General features: G+C 32.4%; 3 protein-coding genes and 1 pseudogene across 3 annotated transcripts; 3 read left to right on the forward strand and 1 right to left on the reverse strand.

Annotated features, from left to right (window-relative positions):
- Window positions 1-141: 141 nt before the first annotated feature.
- On the reverse strand, window positions 142-4873 carry LOC114407732 (ankyrin repeat domain-containing protein 13C-like). Its single transcript, XM_028370946.1, has 3 exons — window positions 4587-4873; window positions 2278-4379; window positions 142-929 (listed from the first exon to the last, which is right to left on the reverse strand). The coding sequence occupies exons 2-3, from the start codon at window positions 3952-3954 to the stop codon at window positions 537-539; spliced, it is 2070 nt and encodes a 689-aa protein (XP_028226747.1). The 5' UTR covers window positions 3955-4379; window positions 4587-4873; the 3' UTR covers window positions 142-536.
- Window positions 4874-8950: 4077 nt separating this feature from the next.
- On the forward strand, window positions 8951-14229 carry LOC114407734. Its single transcript, XM_028370950.1, has 9 exons — window positions 8951-9128; window positions 9210-9289; window positions 9589-9776; window positions 10581-11973; window positions 12102-12202; window positions 12362-12421; window positions 12651-12701; window positions 13417-13487; window positions 13772-14229. Exons 1-9 carry the CDS (start codon window positions 9013-9015, stop codon window positions 13908-13910), a joined length of 2199 nt encoding a protein of 732 aa, XP_028226751.1. The 5' UTR covers window positions 8951-9012; the 3' UTR covers window positions 13911-14229.
- Window positions 14230-17349: 3120 nt separating this feature from the next.
- LOC114407736 lies at window positions 17350-18712 on the forward strand (annotated as a pseudogene).
- Window positions 18713-20957: 2245 nt separating this feature from the next.
- Window positions 20958-26550, forward strand: LOC114407735. Its single transcript, XM_028370951.1, has 10 exons — window positions 20958-21128; window positions 21283-21382; window positions 21472-21576; window positions 21955-22032; window positions 22862-22917; window positions 23678-23735; window positions 23907-24032; window positions 24144-24239; window positions 24698-24769; window positions 26195-26550. Exons 1-10 carry the CDS (start codon window positions 21034-21036, stop codon window positions 26255-26257), a joined length of 849 nt encoding a protein of 282 aa, XP_028226752.1. The 5' UTR covers window positions 20958-21033; the 3' UTR covers window positions 26258-26550.
- The last annotated feature ends 169 nt before the right edge of the window (window positions 26551-26719 follow it).

Genomic DNA, 26719 nt, shown 5'->3' on the forward strand with positions numbered 1-26719 from the left:
TCCATTATTATTATTTCAGTTGCGCATGTTTTATGCTAGTTCCTGGGACTGGGAGATTTGTAGACGATTCGTGAAACAATGAATTTAGCTTATACCACGCAACTTTCAATTCAATCATAAATCCTTTTAAAACATCCAAAATCTTGAAACAGTTAAAACTGGAGATTACCACTCACGAAAATGTAAAAATCGATAATCATCGACATAGGTGTAGATACAAATAGTGGTATCTAAGGACAACTAGAATGAAGCCAAGCGAGATCTAGGGAGCAAAACACCCTTGCTCTTCAATTCCTCTTCACTGGCAATACAGCAATTTATAGAAGACAAAGCTTTCTTCGTGATACGAGGAAAAAAATAAAGGCACCTTTTCCTTAACTAATAACAATTGGTTGCCCGAGAAATTTCTAGTAAATTCTTGGACAAACCCTCCAACATAGAACTGTAATGTCAGTTGTGGCTGTGCACAAAGCAAGACTCTGTCTGGCAACAATTATCAAAGCCCCAATTTTACCCAGAGATACCAACCCACGATATTACTGTTCTTCTTCTACGTCCTCGGTCCTCTGATGCTGCACTCCATCTCCACCTTTTGCCGCTGTCTGCTTCTTATGTTTCTTGCTTTTGGCTTTCTTCGCCTTCATTCTGCGTTTCTTCTCATTGGCATCCACCCATTTGTAGTCCGCAGGTATGCTGAAAGGATCAACTTCATCCTTATATCTGTGACTATCTGAGTCACTGGACTGCCCCCCACGACTTCCTTTCATCCATGAAATCCATGAACCAGAACCCTCTGATTCCTTGGATTTGGCATCATAGAAATGAGCTGGGCTGGAAAGTGGAGTTGAAAACTCCTCTACTGGCTGAAGCTCCTCAAATTTCGTAAAAGTGACAAGCACCCGAATAGTAGGAACTATTGGGATAGCGACCTGAGTACCAGATGTTATTAGCATTAAAACCAGAAGCTTTTATAAAAAAAAAACAAGCATGGATGCTGAAACATGCCACAAGACAGACAGTGACAGATAAGTAGAATTTGGGCATAAATTGCACCAACATTGATTTCTTCGTAAAAAATTGATTTCTTGGCACGGTTTAAAATAACAATTAACAGTACAGAAGTATCATGTGATGATTTTAATTACTCAAAGAGACACCTACAATCTACTCATGCTGAACTATCAGCACAAGAATCATAACATAATAAAAATAAACTCATGTCAGTCAGAATCTCATCAAAGATGTGAAATTTGAGCATCTCACCAGCTTCAGGAAAAAATCAAATGTTCATCAATCATCGGATATGTGTATATATAAGCCAATGTTGTCAAAATCACGTGTAAGATTGTAAAATTGCACAATCTTACGTGTTTTGGAGGGGCTCTCTGTGCTGAAACAGAGCTAAAATCTAGTGTTCCCCAGTGCTGCTGAAACAGAACTGTGATCATAAATTGGTATGATCAGAGATTCAGAGTGTTCTCGCCAATCTAGCTCAACATCGTGGCAGCAGCAATTTTTTGCAAGACAATTTTGGCTAATGCAGCTGGGTTTCACAAGTCGAGTTTCACAACCCAGTTTGCAAAAAACATATAAATAGATAAACAAATAACTTCAATATTAGGATTCCCTCATTTGTGTCCTACTCTCTTGGTCTCTCCCAAGATGTACTTTGTCTTCATATGCTCAAATTTCTCCCATTCCCGCACTCCTAGCTCTTTCTCTCTACTATCTGCCTTCTCTCTGTATGTTGACTTTGGCCTTCTCCATTCTGACTTCAGCCACCTGTGTTTCTGGTCTTAGCCTTGGGTGTTTACTTCGGCCATCTGTGTCTCTGCCTTGTCTATCTGCTGATTTCACCCATCTGCAACTGCATTTTGGTCTTGGATTCTGACTTCAGGCCATTTGTTTGTTTGCCTTGTATTCTGATTCCAACCTCTCTAGTTATCAGGTCTCTCTTCTCTGAGTTTTGGTGCTTTCAGTACTTATTATGACTTGTACATGAATTTATGGGTATGAATATTCAAATTTAAGTTTACCTGTTTAGTTAAATAATGTGATTTTGATGTTATTATTTTTTATGCACACATATATGCTTTAAGTATAATTTTGCATTTTCTTTCAGTATGGTTCTAAGATCTGCATTACAATCATGTTATTTTAGCTCACTTACTCCCTAAAAAAAACAGCTACAGGTAATATGAGCATGCTGTACTGTAAGAGTGCAGAGCAACAGTGCATAAAAAACAAAAAACTAATGGGTTATGGTATTTAGATTACCTTGACAGGAAAAGTTCCATGAGGAAGCTTTGTTGTCAAAAGCTCTCTGAGTCTTCTAATAGCCTTAACCTTATTTGCTAAGATGTCAAGCAGAGGCAGCAGCTCATCAGTTTTCAGAGGAAAGTCTGGCGTCAACCACAACACAGGTCTTAAACCCTTTTTATACTCACTCTCATTCTTTGACTCATTGTTGTTTGCTCCTTTTTTCTTCTTCTTTTTAATGTTTTTATCTTTTCCCTTCCTAGAGTCTACACTATCCTCCCTCAGAAAGTCAGATGCTAACTTCGGCTGATCAGCTGATCTCTGATTGCTACCTTCTGAGCCAAACCTGGAATTTTTCTTCACAGCTTTGGAATCCTCAGGATCATCACTGCTACTCTTCAAACTTTTCTTGTTCCAACCAAACCAGCTCTTCTTTTCTTTAACCACACCATTGGCTTCAGAATTCTCACGGGAAGCTGCAGAACCATTTTCTTGACCATCAAAGGCTCCATGTTCCTCATCCTCATAAGTACCATCAGAGTTCCCCATATGCAGTGCAGAATCTAATTGCATTCTTTCCTCTGCAGTCAATACATCATCATACTCATCATTGTTTTCCCCATTCATCATGCTTTCTCCATCCTCCACGGCAAAAAGCTCTTCATCTGTCATAGCACCTGGAACCCGTCTTGACTTCACACTAACCATCACATGAAGCATGTCATAAACTTTTGCCTTCCAATTCCCAACCATCTCAGTCTTCTCCTGACGCCTCCAATTTAAATGGGGAACAAGTTCAGCCTGAGTAACATCAATACCTGGTCTATACATATTTGTCTGAGACATCAAGGAAACTTCATGAGCAACTTCAGACTCTGTTGGCTGTGTACCAGCTCCTTCCAAAGCATTCGTGATTTCCTTCTCCTTATGAGAAAGAGCAATCAAAGAACCAGGTGGCAGAGTAAAATTACCCTCCTCTGCAACATAGCCCTCACCGAGGAACAAAAAAGTCTGGTCCGATCGCTGGATGCGTAAGCCATCAAAACCAGCAAGGGTCATATCAGCACGGAGATTAGACCCACGCTTCCAAATCCGATAAGTATCTGAAGGAGCTATTCGCCCAATAAAAGGAATGACAGAGCTTTCAAAATGAAAACTTATCTCCATATAAAAATCACGAATTCGAGATGCTGAAGCGACGATGCGGGGAAGTCTACGACACCATTTAGCCCAAGCCAGAGGTTGATAGTGCCGTGCAATAATCATGGCAATCGCTTCCTCTCTGGTGCACACTGCTTCTTGGAGAGCACTCCAACCATGTTCATTCTGCAGACTCCAATCCGCACCAGCAGCCATCAAAATCTCAGCAGAGACTGGATCCCGGAGACGCACAGCAAGGTGAAGAGGAGTCTCCCTACCAGGAACGTCACGGCAATCAATAACAGTAGAGACCTCATCAGCTTGAAGTTCAGAAGCAATAGATTCTACTTCTGTGGTGACCTCACCAGCCTTAGCAAGCCTAGGCAAGGCAGAAACAATGTGCCTTAGGGCAGCATGGTCACGCCTGGCAACTGCCAAGTGAGCAGGGCTGTGTACGTATTTACTTAAATCTTCCATCGTTTTGTCTCCCACCTCTCTCTTATCCCTTCTCCCCGCTCCTAGGCTACTGTCATGAGTGATTCCATTGGCTTCCATGGTCCGTAAATCTTGAGTTACAAAGCAGATACAGCATAGGCTGCACTCATACCTTGGCCTTGCCTTAGACAATCAAATCAACATTTTCCATGGCTCCAATGACAAAGGGAAAGCCACCAAAATGGGTAAACCGAGTTTATTTGTAGCCCAAATTCGAACCCTCCCCTCCCCTGCCACAATGAACGAACCTCTACTATCAACTTGCCAGAAATTACTTCACTGCACTGGCATTAACGACTTAGAAACAAGAACACGACTTAGAAACAAGCAAGATTTCGAGAACTGTTTTTGGTCCAAATTCCCGAGTCCAAGTATGCAGGAAGCCGATCCAATCAAATCTGCAAACAAAGCAAGTCTGAGCCTAAACCACCCAACAAAGGTTCACACATGGAGCGCCAAGATTTACAATTAAAGCCACTCAGCACCTGTTCATTAAACAAAACTTCTCGAATTATAACCGCATACAGAAGGAGAAAAAAACGTTGTAAAACCTAAATTAAAGACACAAAGAGGATTGAGCAAGTAGAATAACAGAGAAAGAAAAACAAAATAAGAAATACGAAGGAAAAGAACAGAATACGATTGGTGTGGTGGCATGAAATAAGGAAAGAGAGGAAACAAGAATCAAAGACCTGGCGAGGGCGAGAGAGCGGTTGGGATCCCAGTTGATCGTCTGGAGGGTTGCAGGAGAAGCTTGCGCTGGTGAGAGGTTAGGGTTCTTCGTTCAGCCAAACAAGTTCATACTCGCACACGCATTCGCGAATTGAAATTGAAATTGAAATAGGAAGAGAAAGAGGAAAAGGATCGGACGGTGGGAATGGAATGGGAAAGATGAGATCGAAGGGTGAGGATGGATGGGACCATTAATGCTGACAAATGACAACACGACTCAAAAGGAATCGGTCGCGACTCGGTCCTCCTCTGACTCGGAGGTCCCTCCCCAACACCCCGCTCACTGCTGTTTAATGCGCCTCTTTGCTCTTTACTTCTTTTTTTATTATTTACATATGAATGGAAACAAATTCAATATAAATTAAACAATATTATGGCTAATCTGTATTTTAGTCTTTTAATAGATTATTCATTTAACTTTTAATTGTTGTGGTTAGATTCTTTAATTTCTTTAATTAAAATAATTTTTTTCATTTAAATATCTTAATTTTATTTTTTGATGAAGGCTAGGGTGGACAACTGTCAAAGGTGATCCACCATGTACCAAAATTATCAACAAAAACAAAATAAAATAATGATGAGTTCTAGTTTTTTTTCATATATGATATATGATTTTACTCCTTACATAACCTAAATTAATTGACATGAATTTATTCTTATTGAGTGTAAAATTTAAATATACGACTACATCCAAAAAAAATTACAGTTAATAATTGTCCTATTCAACTCCAACATATATATATATATATATATATATATATATATATATATAATTGTTTCTGTTTAAAAAATATTTGTATTTCTTCGTCCATTACAACAGTTTTACAGGGCAACATCATTCACCCCTAGTTACTGGCTTCACAAAAGTTATATCATCATGAGCCATCATTTTTAATGTATGCGTACGTTGAAATACTCGTTTGCAAGAATTTCGGTCGAGGGTGGCTACCATTTCAATTTTTCAATGATACAAAAATTTGAAACATAAAAAAATATAAAATTTTGAGGAAACTTAATATTTTTTTCATCCAAACGTAAATTACATTAACACAATACTTCAACTATGGAAAGTTATATCAGAATTATCACTGTGAAAATAAGGAATTGAATTATAACATTATTTTAACTGAAGGGAATTTTTTTATAATTGAAAATCTACTCGTTACTTTTAACTTTAATAAAATTAAATTAATCTTGTTTTCAATGACTAATTCGATACTACTTTCGTAAAAAAAAAATCGATACTACTTTTCAATGATTAAAAGAATAAATCACTGCCTTATAAAAGACCAAATTAATAAATAAAAAAGAAAATTGATAATACTAATTATTATTGTTTTTGTGGACGAAGATTTTTCACTAGTTTTGGTGGAAACAACTTTATATGGATATTATGATTATAAAAAAAATTAGAGAACCCCCCTCATTATTTCCTTACATTTTTTGTATAGATAAAAGTTTGCTTCATGAATCTCAAGTTGCAAACTGAGTTACATCTCAAAAGATTGATTTCAAGGATCAATTTCTTTTCAGTCTTTTTCTAATGTTTTCTCAAAATAAATTCGATGGCAACTCCCTATTTTTTATCAATAAAGTTTTTTCAGTTCAATGTTGATCCTATATGTAATAGTAATTGTTGTTGTTCTTGTTTATTAGCAAAAAATGCTAGCCAGTTGTCCTCCCCATTTTAAGCTAAATTGGGGTGAAAGGAAAAGAGTGATAGGAAGAAAAATATAATAAATATTGTGATGAGAAGAAAATAGACAATTAGGGAAAAAAAAGATGAAAATGAAATAAAAAAAGAAAATAAATGTATATTTATAATATTCTTTCACAACAAACATGATATAATGAAAAAATTAATCTTTTTGAATGTTTCTCAATATCTTAAGAAATTAATCCCTAGTGTTCGGATAGGAAATATTTGAGTTAGAAGAAAAAAGATCCTAAGCCCGTGGGTTTTATATCAGTCAGCACGGAATCAATTTACAGAATGCTGTCCCATTTTGCTTCCTACCACGATCCGACAAGTTTGGGTGCCCAATTTTTGCTTCATAGCAAGCATGGATGGCTTCTTAAACCGTTCTTGGTCCCCTCACTCCCCATAGGCATAGTTGCATTCAATAACATGTTTTATTTCCCACCGGCACCCACAAATATATTGTCACTGAGATATAGAAATTAAAGAAAAAATGGTACAAGATCCTTGTGTCTGGTTAAAGTACAATAATAAGAATCAGAAAATAAGTACAAGAGCCAACAAAGCATAGGCAAAGGAGAACTATGATAAGTATTGAAAACTATGACCTATTTAAGAAGAAAAAAAACTAAATAAGCTTTTAAAAATAATATTTAACTTGACCTATTTAAACAAGCTTCACTTTTATATGAGTATTGTATAAGTTCTTCGTGAACACCCAAATTTGTTAAGGTAATCAAATAAAAAATACAAAAAACTGAGAAAAATTTAAATAAAAAAGACTAAAAGAGCAATGAATATATAGCAAAAAATAGAAAAATACAATAAAAACAAAAAGGGCAAAAGTCAACAAGTCATATAGTATATGCACAAAACTAAAGAAAAAAGTGCAAGTTTCAATATGGGCATCAGGAAACAAAAGCTCAATTTGGTGAAGTTTGATTTCTGTAACCACCGATGGCTTATTTATGGCTACTGCTTCAACTCACATAAAGGAAACAAGTACTGGTCTGATGGTGCAGAGAAAATGCAATCAATGCTGAATCCCCAGTCTTCATGATTTTTTATGCTGAATCCATTTTATTCACTTTTATCTTTTTGGTTTATTTGTTACTTAGTATTTATTATTGGATTATGGTATAATTTATTTTTTTTATCACGATTTCAACCATAATAAATAGTGATAAAATCAGTTTAGAGATAAAGAAAACAGAATTGAACATATTTACTTACGTTATAATAAATTAGAATATAGAAACTTAAAAGGTTAGACTATCAATTTTCTTATTCTCTTAGATATTGTCAATATCATACCTAAAACTTGTTCTTTTAGCTTTTTAAAAAATATTATATGTTCTTTCTCCTTTAGATTTATATTTCACGCACTATCTTTACAGATTAATCTCTCAGTGATTCCAAACTGCTATTTTTTATCTGTATATTTAGAAATATTTATTTCTTATAAATTTTAATTATACTATAATTTAATATTAAAAGTATTTGTCTATTATATATTTTAATTTATCTTATGAAATTAAGGCTAAGAAATTAGATGAGTATAAAATCCGAATATTTGGATTTTTTTTGAAATTTTAATTTTCGATTATTTTCTTTTTCGTCCATAATGCGCCATTCTCTTTAGGATCCCACTCATCTCTTTCATATTATTGTCTCATCGATAGAAAAAAATAATTGTTAATTAAATATCTTTAAAGATATTTTCAATATATTTTTATTATAAGAAATAATTTATATTTAGCAGTTATCAATATTTTTTGGATGTTTTAATCTTTTCTTTTCATATCTACAAGTCGTAAATAATAAAAATATCAATTCTTATCACTTAAGTAAAAAATAACTGTTAAATAAATATTTTTAAAGATATTTTTAATATATTTTTATTTAAAGATATTTTTAAAAATATTTTCAATATAACAGTTACTATTCTTTAAAATTTTATGTCTATTGTATAAGATAGATTTATCAATTATTTTTTTATTGTGTTTTTTAGTTTATTTTAATACTACTAACTAATTTTCTTATTTTTTTAATTAATGAACATAACAAAAAAAATATGAACAACACATAAATTTAACTACAAAAATACATATAAAGTAACTAAAAAATTATACTCTAATTTTATCCAATTTTTTTATTTTTCTTTAAAAAAATAAAAAACAAAATAATAAAATTTAATTTAATAAATAAGTAATTTTAAAACTAATTAAAAAATTATATAACATAATATTTTAAATTAAAAAAAAAAACAAAAAGAAGAGAGAAAGTCTCACCCAGTATATATGAGAATTAAATTACAATATAATATTGGGAAAAAATAACAGAGAAAGTATATTTACGGAAAAAAAAAACTTTTATTTTGTATATACCGAAAAACAATGTATTAGTATTAATATTAATTAATACTAACAAAGATACTTAGTCCAAATCCAATGGGACACATCACACATGTACTGTAGACCTTAGTTTGCCTTCGTTTATTTGCAGGGTCTTGATACAGTGCACACGCTTTACTTGACGTCATCTTTTGGTTTTGGTCTTTCTCTATTCCCTATTTAATTTAATTGATTACAGTAACTTATTTTTCCAAAAAGATACTATTTTTCCTTCAAGTTCAAGCAACAGTGTATGTAACCATTGTGAGCGTGACACCCTCTCTGCACCCTAAAATGGCCAAGAACATAGAAAAGTCAATTGTTCCAAAAGAAGAAGAAGAAGAAGAATCAGGGGAGGAGTGGTGTTTTGAATGCAAGGATGGTGGACAAATGGTCGTTTGTGATCACAAGTGAGTCTTTTTCTTTTTTTTCTCCACCAAAACCGGTTACTTACTTTGGTGCTAATTAATCTATGGGTATCAACATTTCAGCGATTGTGGAAAAGTTTATCACCCGGTCTGTGTTAACAAGGACGATTCTTTTTTTGACATTGCAAAATATTGGGTTTGTGGTAAGTTCGTTGGATTTATTGATAATGTATTACTTTCTCACCTTACTAACCCATATGTGAGGTTTAGTGATAGAAATATGAGAGTAACGTTTTGCATGCATTGGGATTTATGTTTTTGATCCATCATGTGCGGAGGGGATAAGTTTATTTGCCACATTCCTTTGTTTCCCACTGAATATTTCCAAGTTTTGTAGTCAGTGTTCTCTTTTGGGGAGTGATTAACTGTAGTGAGAGCTTTATGCAAATATAGTTTAACTTATAGTGATGTGCTTTTCTTTCTCTGTGTTTTTCAATTTCAGGTCGGCATTTTTGCTTCGACTGTAATGAACGTTCTAAGTTTCATTGTATTAGCTGTCCAAATGGTGTGTGCAGAAAGTGCTTTGCTGCCTCTGATTTTACGGTTGTTCGAGGGGTAAAAGGCTTATGCATTGACTGTTCGGAGCTTGCGGTGATTATAGAACGAAATTTGGACCATGACTCCGAGGGGGTAGGTGTGATAACATGAATTTGAATAGTTCTTAACAAATTTACTTGTTACACGAACCAGGAATCTCCCTGCTATTGGGAGTTTAACACATTCACGCTGTGGACTAGTTGTAACTGTTGGATGAAGATCAGATGGATCATATTTTTCTCTTAAATCAAACTTAAAATATGTAAATGGAATTTAAACCGCTCAATCTTCATCCAACAGTGATGATTCACGACTGTGTGAATGCACTGAATCTGGTTCCCTTGTTATACCCTTGCTTCTCTTACTATAACTGCACGTAATTTACTTATCTTTACTTCAACAAGATCCTTATCTTTACTTCAACAATATGTTAAATATTTTAAACATTATTTAACAAATTCCTAAAATCTAAATTATTCATTTTCAAGCTGGAGACATGCAAATACCATTATTTATTAGAGCGAAAAAGGAAATAAAAAATAGGGGATAATGGTGTGAAGACAAAGATTTGGGTGATGTCAGCATTATAATTTTGTGGAAGCTAAAGATATTTTCAGTTTTTAAATGTAAAAATAATGTGCAACATTGGGGATTTTGTACTGCGGAAACATAGCTTAAATCTTGTAGTTAAAGTGAAAGTGGCTGGTTAAGTCATTGTGCTACAGATGAGTATAGAGCCAAAATTGTGGAGTCCATTTTTTTGCTGTTGGAACAGCTAAACTGATTTAATCAGATTGGTAGTACATGTATTGCTTATCCCTGTTCTTTTTATGTTCAGCTTATTTTTAAAGAGAGATATCTTTATATTGTCCTTTAAAAGTTGATTGTTCATTGCAGAACAAAATAACCTTAGATGACACAGAAACATATGAATATCTATTCAAGGAGTATTGGGACATTATTAAGGTAAAAGAAGGATTGACTAGTGGTGATATCCTTGCTGCACTGCCCAACTACAAAAAGGGTAAACAAATTCCGCATCATAAACAAATTTGTAAAGGTGAAGAAGAAAAGCAAACTGATTTGATGTCACAGGTTATTGATGAAGATTATAAGCCAGATGAAGATTATAAGCCAGCCAAACGTAAGAGGTACAATTCAGAGGTAAAAGACGGATTGACTTGTGATGATATCTTTGCTGCACTGCCCAACTACAAAAAGGGTAAAAAAATTGTGCATCATAAAAGAATTTGTAAAGGTGAAGAAGAAAAGAAAAATGATTTGATGTCATGGGAATGGGATGTTGTTGAAGATTATAAGCCAGCCAAACAAAAGGGCTACAATTCAGAGGTAAAAGAAGGATTGACTGGTGATGATATCTTTGCTGCACAGCCCAACTACAAAAAGGGTAAAAAAATTCTGCATCATAATTTTTTTTGTAAAGGTGAAGAAAAGAAAAATGATTTGATGTCATGGGAATCAAATATTAATGAAGATTATAAGCCATCCAAAAGGAAGGGGTACTATTCAGAGACAAAAGAAGGATTGACTAGTGATGATATCTTTGCTGCACAGCCCAACTACAAAAAGGGTAAAGATTTTCTGCATAATAAAAAATATTGTAAAGGTGAAGAAGAAAAACAAAATGATTCGATGTTAAGGCATAGTGATGAAGATTATAAGCCAGCCAAACAGAATTTAGAGGAGTTTGAGGGATGGGGATCAAAACTTCTCATTAGCTTCCTTGCATCCATTGGGAAATGTGAAAGTGAACCATTAACGCAATGTGATGTAAATTCTCTCATACATGAATACATTAAGGAGAAAAATCTTCATCACCCTGAAGATAAGGGGAAGTTCCTCGCTGATGAAAGGTTGTTTCCTATATTTAGAAAGAAAGTTATGCCAAAAAGTCAGATATATCCTCTACTGGAGTTTCACATTGCCAAGAAGTTGGATGATTCATCTGTGGAGAAAAAAGATGAGAAAATAGAAAACAGTTCTACAGACAAGCATGTCAATGATCAGAAAACAAGCATGGGAAGCAGACTATCAAGTTTAATTGGAAAACCTCCATTGAAAAAGGGATCTTTTTTTATCAAACATAGCCGCTTTGTGTCCATTACTGCCAATAATATAAACCTCATTTACCTAAAACGAAGTTTGGTGCTAGAGTTATCAAAACAGCCTGAAAGTTTTGTGGTTAAGGCTGTTGGAACTTTTGTCAGAGCCAAAGTGGATTCCAATGATTCTAGGCAAAGGAAGTCTTACCATCTCTTGAGAGTTCTAGGTACAAAATTACATACAGATCTGATACTGTGTGCTCACCACTTTTTTTCTCTACTTTTGTTAAGTTACTTTATATTTCTTAATGTGGTTCTATGCATATCTTAAATGATTGACTTGTTTAACTTATAGGTGTTTTCTTTGATGAAATATCAAATGGAACTCTCTTGCAAGTTTCCTTCATGGATAAGGCTGTTCCCATTTCTGAGCTGTCAGATGAAGACTTCACAGAGGTAAATGACTTGCAATGAACCTATTATTATTTTCCCAGAGTCAATTATGAACATTTCCAATGCAACTATGCATTGGAAATTATATGGTTATTACATTAACTATGGATTCTGTCGCTGTCCTAGAATACATTATAACCAATTGTGTTACCTTGCTTACAGCAAGAATGTGAGGATTTGCAGCAAAAAGTGAAAGCCGGCTTGCTCCCAAAATTAAGTGTTGTAAGTTGTTTCATACATAAAGAACAACTGTTTTATCTTTTGAAGGACACAACTATCAGAAATAGGAATTAAAAATCTAAAAATTAGTGTAATTGGAAACCATATTTCTGCTACTTATTCTTGTATTGATTTTTTGTCTGTGTAGTTTACAGTCAGTTCCTGAATGTATCTTGTCATAGCTTAGAAAATGGGATTTAACTACTTTGTTTTCCCCATTGGCGTTTGGCAGGTGGAGGTTCAAGAAAAGGCTGAAATTCTTCACGAGGATATAACAAAACACGTAAGGATCCCTGACTCTATGCTTAGTGAACATTTATCTTTGTTCCACTACTGGATCTAAAATTTCTGATCAATAACTAATTTAGATTCACTTTCTGGATTGTAGCAATCCAAGATTCAGATATCATTACACCAAATACAGTAGCTAAACCTTTTACTAGAAAAATCAATTATATTTGCTTTTTATATCAGTTTTCTGCAAGAGTTTATAACTTACAGGTTGAAACCTTGACTTTTATTTTCCTTGAGTAACACACAGTTAACAGAATATGGGAAAGAGGGAGCTCCTTTTCTAATTTATCTTGATTGATATAGAAAAAAAGTTAAAGGCACACCCCAATTTTGGAGTGCTTGATAGGAAGAAAAAGACAGATAGAGAGGAAAAATAAAGGAACAGAGAGAAACTGATAGATGCGGCAAATGATAAAATGGGAAATAAAGAGAGATAGGAAAAAAAAATGAAGTGAAAGTGAAATGGGAGAGAAAACAAGCGTATGAATATAATAACCCTTGATTAAAACATTGGCATTTTGTACATGTCACTGGCTTTTACTTTTTCCGCTACATGAATGTGTAACAAAATTCTTGCATTTGTGATTCAGTTTCTTCTACTTTATATGTAATATGAATTATTTTGGTTTTAATATTTGTTATACTGATAGTTTGTAAATGTCATTCATATTTTTCTGACCCACTTTATGAATATGTTCTTGCAGAGGATTCTGACTCGCCTAGTCTATTTGCAAAATCAAATTGACCGTGCAAATCTTAGAGGAAGAAATAGAGAATATCCTTTATATTTTTATATAGAAAGAGTAAATAGTTTATGCATCACCATATAAACAGTTTTTATATTGTCAATCAATTGGAAATCACCAAATATAGTTGGTATTTTTGTTAACTTTCACAATAATTATCTTACAGGTTATACTTATTATAATTGGTTGACAATGTAAATTATTTTTAATAGATAATACAAAGAAATTAAACTAAAAAAAGTAGATCATAATTATTCATAAGAATCCTAGTATCTTATGTGCCTCCTTAACGTGTTGACTATTTGTGCTTTACAAAAATTGAATTACTAGAGGAAAAGGAACAGCTTGAACAATCATGGAAACAAGGAGAACCGTTAAAGAGCAAGCCATCAGTTCGGCCGGAGCTTATTGAGGCAAAATATGATGAAGATTCTGAAGAAGATGACCAATGATTCCTCTTTATTGCTCTAAATTTTTCAGATGGGCTCAATCTTGGACTTAGCTCTTCAATTTCTTAATGTTGTTTGAAAAACTTATAGGTTATTATGTATCAGAAATAAATACCCAGGCACGGTAGATTACGTTATGAGTTCCAACGTATATGGAGCTCGTCAGAAAACCTTATTATATTCGATCATATATGGTTTCTTTGTCTGAAATTATGGAAAGAGATCTGATGATACAATGAGATAGGCGTGGTAAATTTATTTAATTATAATCTCTGGTATTTTAGTTTTAGTTTTTGTAATGTAGAGGATAACTGTAACAAAATCTCTTGCATCTGTTTAAAAAGTTATACTTTATTTCATTAATTAGAGTCCTTAAAATGCTTATTAACTTTTATCTTGAATAGTAATAATTAATAAAATAATAAGGAAAATGTTAGTGTAACAAACATTCTTTAAATATTGATTAAACAATAAAAATAAAAATAAAATATATTTACACATTCATTATAACTTTTAGTAATCTTTTACTAATACCCTTAAAAATACTTTTGACAAAATTTAATTTTTAACAAAGTGTATTATATGTAAGTGTTCTAAATTTTTTAATATTGTATTTAATTGTTAAGGATAAAAAAATTACTGATATGGTCGTAAACTTTTTCTTTGACTTTGTTTTATTTTTTAACTATTTTTTCTCATCCTATGTATATCTTTAATGTAAAATCCGTTGTTAAATATGACCAATAACTAAAACTTAAAGAAAACTAATTTTAATTAAATTTAAACAAAGGAACACCAGTTGATGTGATTGCTTGAGTTTTGCAATTGTGGTCTAAGGTCAATGTTTTGGCAATTGGGATATATATGCATAAATTTGTAGTTCATTAATTAATTTGAAGGCGTAATGATCGTAGTAAAGAAGAGTTTTTCTCCTTGTTTTTTACACACCAAAGTCAACCTTTGTCATGATGATTTGACCTACCTGCAATTTGCCCAAAGAGATACGGAGACACATTATTCTATAAGAAAATCTTGCAGTGCTGCTATTTATTATTCCAGGTACCATGTGCTAGCGCTATTATATATATATATATATATATATATATATAAATGAATAGAAACCTTAAGGTAAAAAAATGAGAATTTTTAAAAAAATATAGGACAAGTATTAATTAATGATAAAAATATTTATCACAAAGAGAGAAATATAATAAAAAAAAAATTTGCATTAAAGAATGGCGTGTAATATATAAAATATAAGAGTTAATTTATTACTTTAATAAGATTTTTAATTTTAAGAAATCATTCTTTTTCTTTTTCTTGAAAAAGCCACTTACCTGCCTTTATAAGAGGAACCACGGGAGAGATGTTCATAGGATGCCTCACAAAGCGAGAAGAAGAAGAAAGGGGATGAATGAAAATAAGAAGATAAAGTGCATTAAATTAGATGGATTCAAAGCCCGTACTCTTCATGAATGTCTAGTGCGTGACATTATGTCTTGATTTCTTCTTACTACAGCAAGTTTCATGTTTTATAATCTAAAATCAGAATTGATTTTGGAATTAAAATTAATTATAATTTAAAGTTATTTTGAATACTTTTGTCTTAGATGAAAAAAAACATATATACTGAATTTTATTTTTAACTTATATTTATAAGAAAATCATACAATTATAAATTAGGTTACTTTAAAATCAATTTTAACTAAAATCAATCTTATCAAGATTGATCAAACACACATTTATTCTAAGACATTTTCTATTATTAGTTATATAAAATTATGAATATGACTTATTGAATAAAGAATGAGATTTAGTTAGTTTTATGATTTTTAATAAATATATATCAACAATAAAGAATGCATATAAAATATATACTACTAAGATTCTCATATACACAGAGAGAAGATCACGAGAGAAAAAGAGAGCACATAAAATAATAAAAAATGAACTTCAATTGTATTACTCAGAAATGAACAATTAAAATTAAAGTTAATTATAACAAACTTGATTATCAAGATTAATTTATATCACCGTTTTAATTATTTCATAATTTTCATTCTCTTATTTTTTTTCTCTCTTAATTTTTATACATTTTTTGTGCATTTACAGATAATTTGGTATATTTATATTTTAATCGATTGAATTAATTTTTAATGATACCTTAAATTAATATGTATTATTGTAAAATAAAAAAATGATATACCTATATTTTATTTTATATACTCTCTTTTTGTTAATTTGAAACACATATCAATTTTTAATGTCAAATCTTCCTTTCAATAAAAATTGAACTAAAATAAAAGAAATAAAACACTCTAAAAATTGAGAGAGACTAAAATTATTATTTTTTAATGCAGAAATTAAAATCACAAAAAGATAATCAAAGAACCAAAATAGTATTGATAATTAAAGAGAGATGAAAATTACAATTTAACTTAATTTTTATTTATTATTTTCGTTTGTGACAGTAACTGAAGTATTCTCATTTAAAAAACTTATTACTATATAAGTACAATGCAACAGGAAAGAAAAATATATAATGTGTTTTTTCTTGTTGTATTGCAGCAGCATTGAAGATGGTAACTAGCACGCACGCACTTAACGGGGACAATGGAAAGAAAAGGCGGCAGAAACAGTAGCAATAGCAAGACATGATCAAGAAGTCCATTTTGTCCATGCCGCGCATACTACTTTTGACCCACACAACATAACATAACATAACATATATCATTACTTTTGCCCTTTACAGGACGCCCAAGTTTTAAAGAGAAGCAACCTGGAAACTCAGTTGGAGTCTACAAAGCATTAATTGCTACTTTGTCACAAAACGATTCAAAGTCATTATTGTTGCATTTTTAATTATGGGAGCAGTTTCTTCAAGCTAGTGCCCCATCTCTCTATAGATTATCACAAAACTGTGATAAGGTCTTCCTATATATTTATTTAAGGAAAAAATGTGTTTTTTCTTTTTTTTTTTTTACTTTTTATAACATGGTTACATATAGTCAAGGTCTTTATATTCTTAATTATGTCCATAAATTTTATCTTCAAACTTTAAAATATATGTAAATTTAGCTTCTCGTGTTAAGAATTTAATATATTTTTTAAAATTAGAATACTTTTAAAATTTGAAAACTAAATTCATTATTTAATTTAAAAAGTATAGAAACTTTGATTTGATCACACATTTTTGCAATTATTTAATTTCAAAGTGTAGGTGTGCGTGCTTTAATTTGGAGTAGTAAAACGGGAATTGGAAAACCCACGAAAAGGGATATGATATGATGTGATCACTATCAAGTACTTTTGTTTTGGAAGCCATATATGCTGTTTATTTGGACCACATATATATATATATATATATATATATATATATATATATATATATATATATATATATATATGTTGTATATTTTCCCTAATAAAGGAGCCGATCGAAGGTACCTTGAAAGAGCGTGAGCGCAATCGAGGCCACAGCAAAGTTATTAATTAGTAGAAAGAAAAGGAGCTTACATTATTATTGTGTTGTGTTGTGCAGTGCAGTGACCGACCATGACGAGAACTCCTTGTTGTGAGAGAATGGGATTGAAGAAGGGACCTTGGACTGCTGAAGAAGATCAGATATTGGTTTCTCATATTCAACGATATGGCCATGGAAACTGGCGTGCGCTTCCTAAACAAGCTGGTCAGTACTGTGCTAATTACATTCCTTTTTCCTGTATTATATATTTTCTAATCTATATGCTATGATATGATTGTTTTAGGTTTGTTAAGGTGTGGCAAGAGTTGTAGGCTTCGTTGGATAAATTACTTGAGGCCAGATATTAAACGAGGGAAATTCAGCAAGGAAGAAGAGGATACCATCCTAAAGCTACATGGAATTCTTGGAAACAGGTTGGTGCATGTAGGGTACCTAACATATATATTGTTAATTGACTACACTGTTTTCTAGCTCTATTTCTCTGTCTCTCTCCGTGAATGAGTTCTGGCTACGGAAACAAGAACTCCAAATATCTCGTGTGTACTGATTTAAAAAGATGCCATGCATATATCATTTCCTATTTTAAAGATTTCAAGAAGATATGAGATGTAACATATTTTCGGTGTATAGTCTTTTTTCTCATTATAGAATATGATTGTGAAGTGTGAACCCCTTGATTGCATAGATGGTCTGCTATAGCGGCAAGTTTGCCCGGAAGAACAGACAACGAAATAAAGAATTTTTGGCATACCCATTTGAAGAAGAGGATCCAGAAAAGTGGAGTGCACAATGGCAATCCTTCCTCACGTATCTTGCAAGAGGCACAAGCAAATACTAGTTCGAATGCATCAAGTGTAATGATTGCCAATTACGGTTTACCCTCAAGGAATATTAATCCACCTATTGCAGGATTTTACGGTGCAGTCTCCTCAGATACTTTTGGAGAAATTAAGGACAATCATGGTTCTTGTCAGCTCAGTGAAGAAATGGAATTTTGGTACAATATATATTCATCAAATCAGGGCAAACATCATGAGACAATGGAAATCTAGGATATTATATAGCTAGATTGCATGAGATACTACATATAATTTGTCTCACTCCTACAAATTAACTTTTTATTTTTATTTTTAGATATCAACCTTTAATTGGTTTCAGCTTGGTGTTTGTGTACAAAACTTAAAATCCATTTTGGCAAAGCAAATTGCCAGATGAAAACTAAAGATGATCGATGGATAATTTTTAAATAAAGGCTCGAGAGAAGTTTGTAAATGCATATATACTGAAACAAAGTACTTTTGACTGCCATTTTTTTTGGTAGTGACTTTTGACTGTTATTTGAGGCAAAGGCAAACTTTTCCTTCAACTTTAAACTTCAATTCAATTATGTAGTTCTTAGTTCTTAGGAATCATTGCAATTACAATTATTATTTTTGAAAACTTTTTTCTGTTTTTAAAAATAAAAATAGAAAAAAGAAACAGTGATAATAATTTTTTAAAGTATTTTCCAGTATAACATCTTCTTTTTAAAAAATAATTAATATTCTACTTTCAATATTTTATCATTTATATTTTTCCAATTCAGTATCTTATCTTTTTTGCTTTTTATTTCTATTCTAAAAAAAATTGTCTTTTTAATTACAAAAATAATACATACACTTATTGTGTACTTTACCAATAAAAAAAACCTTACTGTGTAATTTTTTCTAATGTTGACAATACTTGCCTATTATTAAATTCTTTTTAAAACTGAAGAATCGAAGTAAAATCTAACACGGCTTGCCGAATAATATTAAACTCTTAAAAAATAACAAGTCTTAAAATAGATTGACTGTACTGCACAGTGGTGATATTAAACACTTTGTTTTTTTTATGATAATATAATAATGGCCCGTTGATGTCGCTTTATGATTACTATGTTAGTTTCAAATGTTTTCCACAGTAGGAAAATTATTTTGGTTGTAGGATATACCGTAAGACTTCCTCCTACACTGGATTATTCTTTTTCTTTTTAAAAAAAAAACAATGTTTTCCTTTCCTATTATGCAAATCAAGTTCACTGTCTCCCTTGGTTCCATCAAGCTTCTTCCTTTGCTTCCCACAGTGTCATGACCTCGTCTACAAGAAGCTGTCGTTGGTGTCAAAAAGCTCTCCATGGATGCCTACTAGGGCTTTTTTTGGGTTCACCACGGAAATCAAAATATCCTGAGTAAACTCCACCACACCAAGATCGCATAAGTGTTTTTTTTTTCAGTTTAGTTTTTATATATTTTAATTTATTTTATTATGTTCTTAAAAAAAATTATATTGATGCTTGTAATTTAATTTGGGATCTGGTGAATATATGGTGATGTTTGTAATTTAATTTTAGATGTTGGTGAATAAATTGTGGCTTATTTAAATTTGATGAAATGAACAAGCATATAGATACAATAATAGAGAAACGAGAGAAGGGAGTAAGAATCTAGAAGCAAAGCAATGCGAAGAAGAGGGGTCATTTTTTTTGTTTTAAAAAAATCCAGTGTAACCATTCTTACAGTGTACCCACACTTATCTCAAGAAAAAAATGCATCCTACGACTAAAATGTTTTTCCCACTGTAATAGTTTTAATTGGCTCTTCCACAATAATAGCCTGCTTCTGTGTAACTAAGCAAACATCTTTTGACCTTGGATCATCCATAGATTTGCTTGTCCTTGTACTCCACATTAGAATGGAGCCGTTAAAACGAAACATTAGCAAATTGTTGAAATGGTTCTTGCATTTTTAATTTATGTTTCTCTCCTTTATAAATATTAGGATCATACTTTCACTACTGTATTATAATTTCACTACTGTAGTTCACTAAATTAATCGACTTCATGCAATTTCTCTCACTTGGTTTACCTCTATTTTTTATGCACTATACCACACTCAATTAGATTATGTCAATCTCAAATTCTCCATACATTTGACTGTGAGGGCTTCCAATTTTTAGGCCCTACAATTAACACAAAATGGAATTTACATCCATCAAGTGTGTATATACAGGGATTTCACCTAAACTATCAATTAAAAAAAAAGAAAAATTAATTTTAACAAATTTTCAATTTTTTTTGGAAAAATATTGACAAATTTACAATTTATTATATATGCATAATATTTGTTGATTTTCTTAGTCAAGGTTATTTTTTTTATTTAATATCTACACACTCACCGTGTAAACCAATCTTATATTATTATTTAATTATAAATCATCATTTAAATTATTTTAATATAATTATTTTAAAAATTAATAAATTTATCATATACAATAATTTTAAAAATTAATAAATTTATCATATACAATAAAATAAATTGTGATTGAACGATGATAAAAAATTTATATTCTTATAGGACATAATTTTTTATTTTTATATTTTTTAATGACTCACTTATTTTAGAAAGCGTTTAATTTTATTCATTTTTCAACCTAATTATTTATCTTTTTTATCTCTATAAAAATGATTTTATTTTTCTAACTTTAATCTAAACCAAATACTGTATGATACTAGTATCCGAAACAATGAAAGAAGAAATTGAGAAAGATAAAGCAAAACCCTATAAAACTTAAATTTCAGGCATAAACTGAGAGAGAGATAACATCGTTGCAGTGGCGCGCCCAATGGCTCTGGGAATCTCTAACATACTGCACTGCCCCAAATTGAGTTTCTCCCACAATAATTTTCTCCCCAAAGTTCCAACCTCTATCAGCCTCAGGTCATCCGTTTCTCTCTTTCTTTCTATCCACTTAGTAAGATTAAATTTTCGTTTCAACTTCTCTTGTTTTCCGCATATGACGCGTTTCTTATCTTTGTGGAGCTCATTTCTAGTTTCTAGGGTTAATAAAATGCAATTTTGTGTGAGTTTTCAGGTTTCCCCAGACAGCAGCATGGAGTGATAGAAAGATTATCTGTGCTGCTGCATCTGCGGCAGGAAGCTCTAATCCCGATGGTGAATTTAATCCTTATGAGGTAAAAAGTGAAAAACTTCACCATGATTAGCTCATATTTTGGAATTTGAAGTCATTCAAGTTGTATCTGAGTTGCTGTATGTGATGTAGGTGCTAGGTGTAAGCCCTATTGAGAAATTTGACATGGTCAAGGCAGCATATGCTAAAAAAAAGAAGGAGGCTGAGATGAATGGCGATGAAGCAACTGCTTCAAGAGTAGGTTAACTGTTTTTCCGTTGTTTTTAGATAAAATGGTTTTGATAAACTATTGGTATTCCAACAATATTATATTGTGGAACAGTCTGTGATGTCATTGCTGACATGAAAACTAGTTTTCCAAGTTTCAAATGGGTGAGGTTGATTGTTTGCAATCATGTTTGGAAATTGAAAGTATGAGCTGAGCAATATGTATAATATAATATTTTAAGTTTACTTCTAATGCTTGTCCTACAAAGTAAAACTCACATATGTGATATATGAGGTTGATGATTCCATTATTTTTTTGGTTCTTATTGATGTGTATTGATATATGATTTTTGTCAAAGTTTAATGCACTAATGTGTGGGATCTTGTGTGTTGTGAATGTATGATCAGCTGGAAAAGGCATATGACAAACTCATGATGGCTCAATTGTCTAATCGGAAAAAGGGTGTGACTTTTGGATCATTTAAGGTAATGTAGGGAAATCTTTCTTTTTTGTGGATACTTAAAATCACACGCATAACTTGATGGCATGACAACACTGAAATACTTCTTGGTTAACTTGTGTTTGAGGTTGAAGCTACTTTGTTAATTTAGTTTTGGATGTATTTGATGTATTTTCCCCTTCTCAAAATAGTGCATTTTTATCTTGAACTCTTGCTATTTTTCATTGTTTTCTTTGGGCTGCTTTGGGTGAGCAGGTGGGGGAAGTTAGACAGAATGACATGATGAAGTAACTGCCAGGATTATGATTTATCAATTCCCGTCTTAGAATCATTGATAACTCTATGCGGACTGTACCCACCCAATCATGATTTTTGCTTCAGCTATGCAATGCAAATCTTTCATGCTTAGCATGGGCAGTGGATATTGAAAAAGTATACAACAATCATGATTTTTGCTTCAGCTATGCAATGCTTTCATATTAGCATGGGTAGTAGATATTGAAAAGTGCACAACTATCTCCCTAGGAGATACCTTTATGGAAAAAAAATGCTCATTCAAATATGTGTTGTGCCTTCTTCCTATTTTTTTCCAAGTATTTGACCCCAAGAGAAATGCTAGCAACACACTCTTTACTATTAGTTGAATTTTTTTGGAAATCACAATATTTTGTGTGTGCCACTCCATATTTAATGAGTTCCACTCATAATTTTGTAGTTTCCTATAAATTTTAACCAATAATATAGAGTGTGAGAAAGGATGTGTTACAGTGTGTTGCTAGCATTGCTCTTGACCCCAATATGTTGTTTTTTGTTTGCATCTCAAAATCTTAATGTACCTATTAAACTAAATGCAGGTTTCAAAGGAGATCAAGTATGCTGACAAGCTTCCAGTTATACCTTGGGGGCCAAGGTTTAATGTTGCTTTTTATGATTAATGAGATTGTAGTTTTGTTGTTGTATATTGCTGTTGCTACCATAAGTTTACTAAAATAATTGCTGGGATCACTATAGGTTGCTTTGCTGCATGACAGTCTACCATCCCCCCGAAAAAAAAAAATTTGAATTTGGTGTAAATCTAAATCAATCATGGTTACAGCATGTTTGTTTCAAAGGAAATGATCTCTTGTTTTTCAGAAGCGCTCTTAGAAAGTTGAAAAAAATAGGTGATATTTCTTTAAAATAAGCCGAATAAAAAAACACTTAATCAAACTGCCAAATAAATAGTATTAATTAGGATATCCTTTATTCTTGATATGATTCAATTACTCTTATATTATTGTTGCTTTGAGAAGATCACGATTTCTATTTGGATTAGTTTAGTTACCACTTACCCCCCCCCCCCCCCCCCACACACACACACACCATTTTAGTACTGATCCATGTCATTTTGACGTGGCATTTCTTATAGTTTTTTAAACTAGGGAGACCAAACTAAAACAAAAAAATTCAGATGAGGAACCAAAATTGTATTTTGACCTTTTTTTGTAAATGCTTTTTGGATACAATAGCTTGGAAGGAAAATCTCATTTTTCCTGCTTGCATGAATGGATTACATTTATTTCTAGTGTTCTACATTTTATTCAAATTATTGTTTTCCCCCTTATCACTATCAATCTATTAACAGCTACTTGTATCTTTTGATGTTATTTTGTCCTTCAATGTAATTTCAGGCTTACTAAATCAAGTCAAAATGACATGCGCATCAACTTGGCAATATCTGCTGTTTTTGTGAGTAGGATATAAGGGATTATTTTATTTTATTTTTGGGAAAATATCACCTTGTGGGATAAGGCTTTGTTGTTGTTTGGGAAAATATCAATGCTCAAAAACCATATCAATCTTGTGTCTTTTGTCTTAAATTGTAGTATTTAAACAGAATTGTTTATCATCTGTCTGCAGACAGCTTGGATCCTTGTCAAGCGCAGTGCTGAATATAAACCTTTGCAGTTTTTAGCCTTTGCCTTTGTTTATAGGCTTTTTGAGAAGTTAAAAGCCTCTGAATCTCCTGTAACCCCCAAATATAATGTGAGTTTCATCTCTTATGACAGCATATTTGGTGAAATTTTAAAATCTTAGTTTTTGAACCATGTTGGGTTATCATTAGAATTGTATAGTTCATGTTACTGTTGGCTACAGGAAGAGGGTGAAGACACAGGAGAAGGACTCCGCATGGGAAAACGACTGCTCCGATCACTAGCCTTGGTTTTTGGATGTGTAGCTATTTCATCTTTGGTATGATGATTCCTTAGATCTTTTGGTGTGACTCATGGATCAGTACTTTGATATCCCTAATTTTTGGCTTCTGTAACAATTAATAAGGAAGCTGATATATTTTTTTGGGTACTCGGAATCTGATATAATATATCTAAATGATTTTTTCCTGAAACAAAGAAAGATAAAAGAAACAAGGAGGAAGGGAGAGAGGGATCAATTCATCTTATCATCCTCTTTTCTTATTTCACTTCATGTAAAACCAAATTGTTTTTCGTCATGGTATGACAGATCATTAATATTCCTTTTTTTTTAATCTTTATTGAATTTCTTATTTGAAGAGTATTTTTAAAGAAAGAAATTTGTGGTAGCCCATTTACAGAGATTTTAATTTTGTATTGTGTTTGACTTCCACTTGTACCAAGTTTAATCTTTATTTTCCAAATAAAGATTAATATTTTCTGGTTCTTTTCTTGCAGGCATACACTTTCATTTTGAACATAATTGAGTTTGCAGGTGGTTTTATTCCTACTCTTTTGTACAACAGTCAGGTATACTATTAATACATGAGCAGTCCTTCCTGGCTTAAAATATATAAAGATAGAACTATCCACTATCCTTGTGAATAATATATGCATGGCCTGCAGTTGTTTTTGCCTTTGAGACATTTTTTATTCCTGATTTGGAACTATTTTTTGGTTACATGAGTATTATATTTTAGTTCATGTGGTGTGAAGGAGTTGAGAACCAGCTGAAGTACATATTAGTGTACCAGAGTCCAGTAACTAATAATACAGCTGAGAACCACCCAACAACAAAAAATTAGTTAGCATCACCCTCCCCCCATACAAAAAACCAGCCTTAATGTTGCTGGACCAGTAATGGAAAGGTATATTGAAGTTTTTCTCAAAATTTTATAGCCATAGCTAGCAAAAAAATAGAGCTTGTTCCAAGACTTTCTGTCCATGATGTTGCTGTTCTAAAATGCTGTAGAGTCTCGGGTATTTCCCCAACATTGACTCACCTCCTCCGACCCAACCATCTTCCCAAAACTTTATATTTTTACCGCTCCCCAATTTCCACCTCACAGCATTGTTAAACCACTTGCCTTCCTCTATTGCCCCACACACAGCACATAAATCCTTCCACCAAATCGAATCCTTTTGATTCCTTCTTTCTTCATCCATATTCCTCCATCCTTTGTACTTTGATTCCAAAATCTTTGGCCATAACTCCCCCTGGTTCTGAAATAAGTTCCAATGTTATTTCCCTAATAGGGCAATATTAAACTTCCTCAAATCTCGAATCCCCAATCCTCCTTACTCCCTAGATGTGCAGGTATCCGTCCAACTGACCCATGATATTTTCTTTTGGTCATCTCCCCCTCCCCATAAAAACCACCATTGCAAACTTTCAAACCTACCCACCACCTTCTTTGGGACCCTAAAGAAAGAGAAATGGAAAATAGGAATAGGTGTTAACACAAATTTAATTAGAGTCACTCTCCCTCCAAAGGATGTGTCTTTGTCTTCATTTTGATAGTCTTTTCTCACACTTTGCAATGATGGTTTCCCATGTCTCGCTTCTTAATGTGCATATGAATTTAGAATCTATAATAAAATCAATTAACTAAGCACAGGTATTAGCCATTTTTTCCCTTGAACTACCGAAGGTACCAACTAATGTTTTCATCTTTGATGATAATTAGTGGCATTCATTTTCCTTCAAAGACCAATTTGATGTCGTGTAACTGATTTGATATATTTATAAATGGAGGAGTTCGAGAAGTTGTTTCTTCAATGACACATTTAAAGACCATGCATTGGGTTTTTATTAACTCTGGAAATAAGACCACACACTGCTGTTATTAATAGTTTTTTTTCCATGTTTTTTGATTGCCCAATGACAAACTTATGTATTATCCCATTGGTCAGTGTGTGTTGCTGCTAAGTTGACAACCTTTATGGTATCTGCAGGAGTTGATAATCACCACTTCATCGGCACTCATGCTTTATATCATGGCATCTTATTATAGATAGTGGAGTGTGTCTTGAAGACGAAGAAACCATGCATCTATTCACCATCCCTTTTTTTTTTTAAGTCTTTTTCCTCCCTTCTCTTTCTTTTGTTCTTATTGTGAACTAAAGTGCTTTTCTTACAAATTTTGTCAAAAGAGATGCTTTTTCCTTGTTTTAATATACTAAATTAGGGATAGTGTCAACTTTCTTATGGTACTTTTTTCTTTTCTTTTTTGGGAAGGGAGGGGGGTCATTTATATTGATTTTGACTATTCACATCATAGTGGTATATAAGTCTTGTATTCTTGCTCGTTTTTCTCGTTTATCTATTCTAATCGGAAATAAATAAAAAAGGTCATTTGAGAGTTCGAAACTTAGAATACTATCATGTAAGATACCTTATTTGATCGTGTGGATAAATGAGATAATTTTTACACTTTCGTACGAGGAAAATGTAAATAAAGAATTTGTATGCTTTAGATT

Source organism: Glycine soja, chromosome 3 (assembly GCF_004193775.1).
Source record: "Glycine soja cultivar W05 chromosome 3, ASM419377v2, whole genome shotgun sequence".
Lineage (NCBI taxonomy): Eukaryota > Viridiplantae > Streptophyta > Magnoliopsida > Fabales > Fabaceae > Glycine > Glycine soja.

What these genes read in the sequence shown, in the direction of transcription:
- LOC114407732 (XM_028370946.1), bottom strand. Translation starts at nt 3,954, where the DNA reads ATGGAAGCCAATGGAATCACTCATGACAGTAGCCTAGGAGCGGGGAGA. An exon ending in ATGGAACTTTTCCTGTCAAG is followed by an intron (nt 930 to 2,277) that starts GTAATCTAAATA and finishes TCTGGTACTCAG; the next exon opens with GTCGCTATCCCAATAGTTCC.
- LOC114407734 (XM_028370950.1), top strand. Translation starts at nt 9,013, where the DNA reads ATGGCCAAGAACATAGAAAAGTCAATTGTTCCAAAAGAAGAAGAAGAA. An exon ending in TGCAAAATATTGGGTTTGTG is followed by an intron (nt 9,290 to 9,588) that starts GTAAGTTCGTTG and finishes TTTCAATTTCAG; the next exon opens with GTCGGCATTTTTGCTTCGAC. An exon ending in TGCTCCCAAAATTAAGTGTT is followed by an intron (nt 12,422 to 12,650) that starts GTAAGTTGTTTC and finishes GGCGTTTGGCAG; the next exon opens with GTGGAGGTTCAAGAAAAGGC.
- LOC114407735 (XM_028370951.1), top strand. Translation starts at nt 21,034, where the DNA reads ATGGCTCTGGGAATCTCTAACATACTGCACTGCCCCAAATTGAGTTTC. An exon ending in TGACTTTTGGATCATTTAAG is followed by an intron (nt 22,033 to 22,861) that starts GTAATGTAGGGA and finishes AACTAAATGCAG; the next exon opens with GTTTCAAAGGAGATCAAGTA. An exon ending in CTGTAACCCCCAAATATAAT is followed by an intron (nt 24,033 to 24,143) that starts GTGAGTTTCATC and finishes TGTTGGCTACAG; the next exon opens with GAAGAGGGTGAAGACACAGG.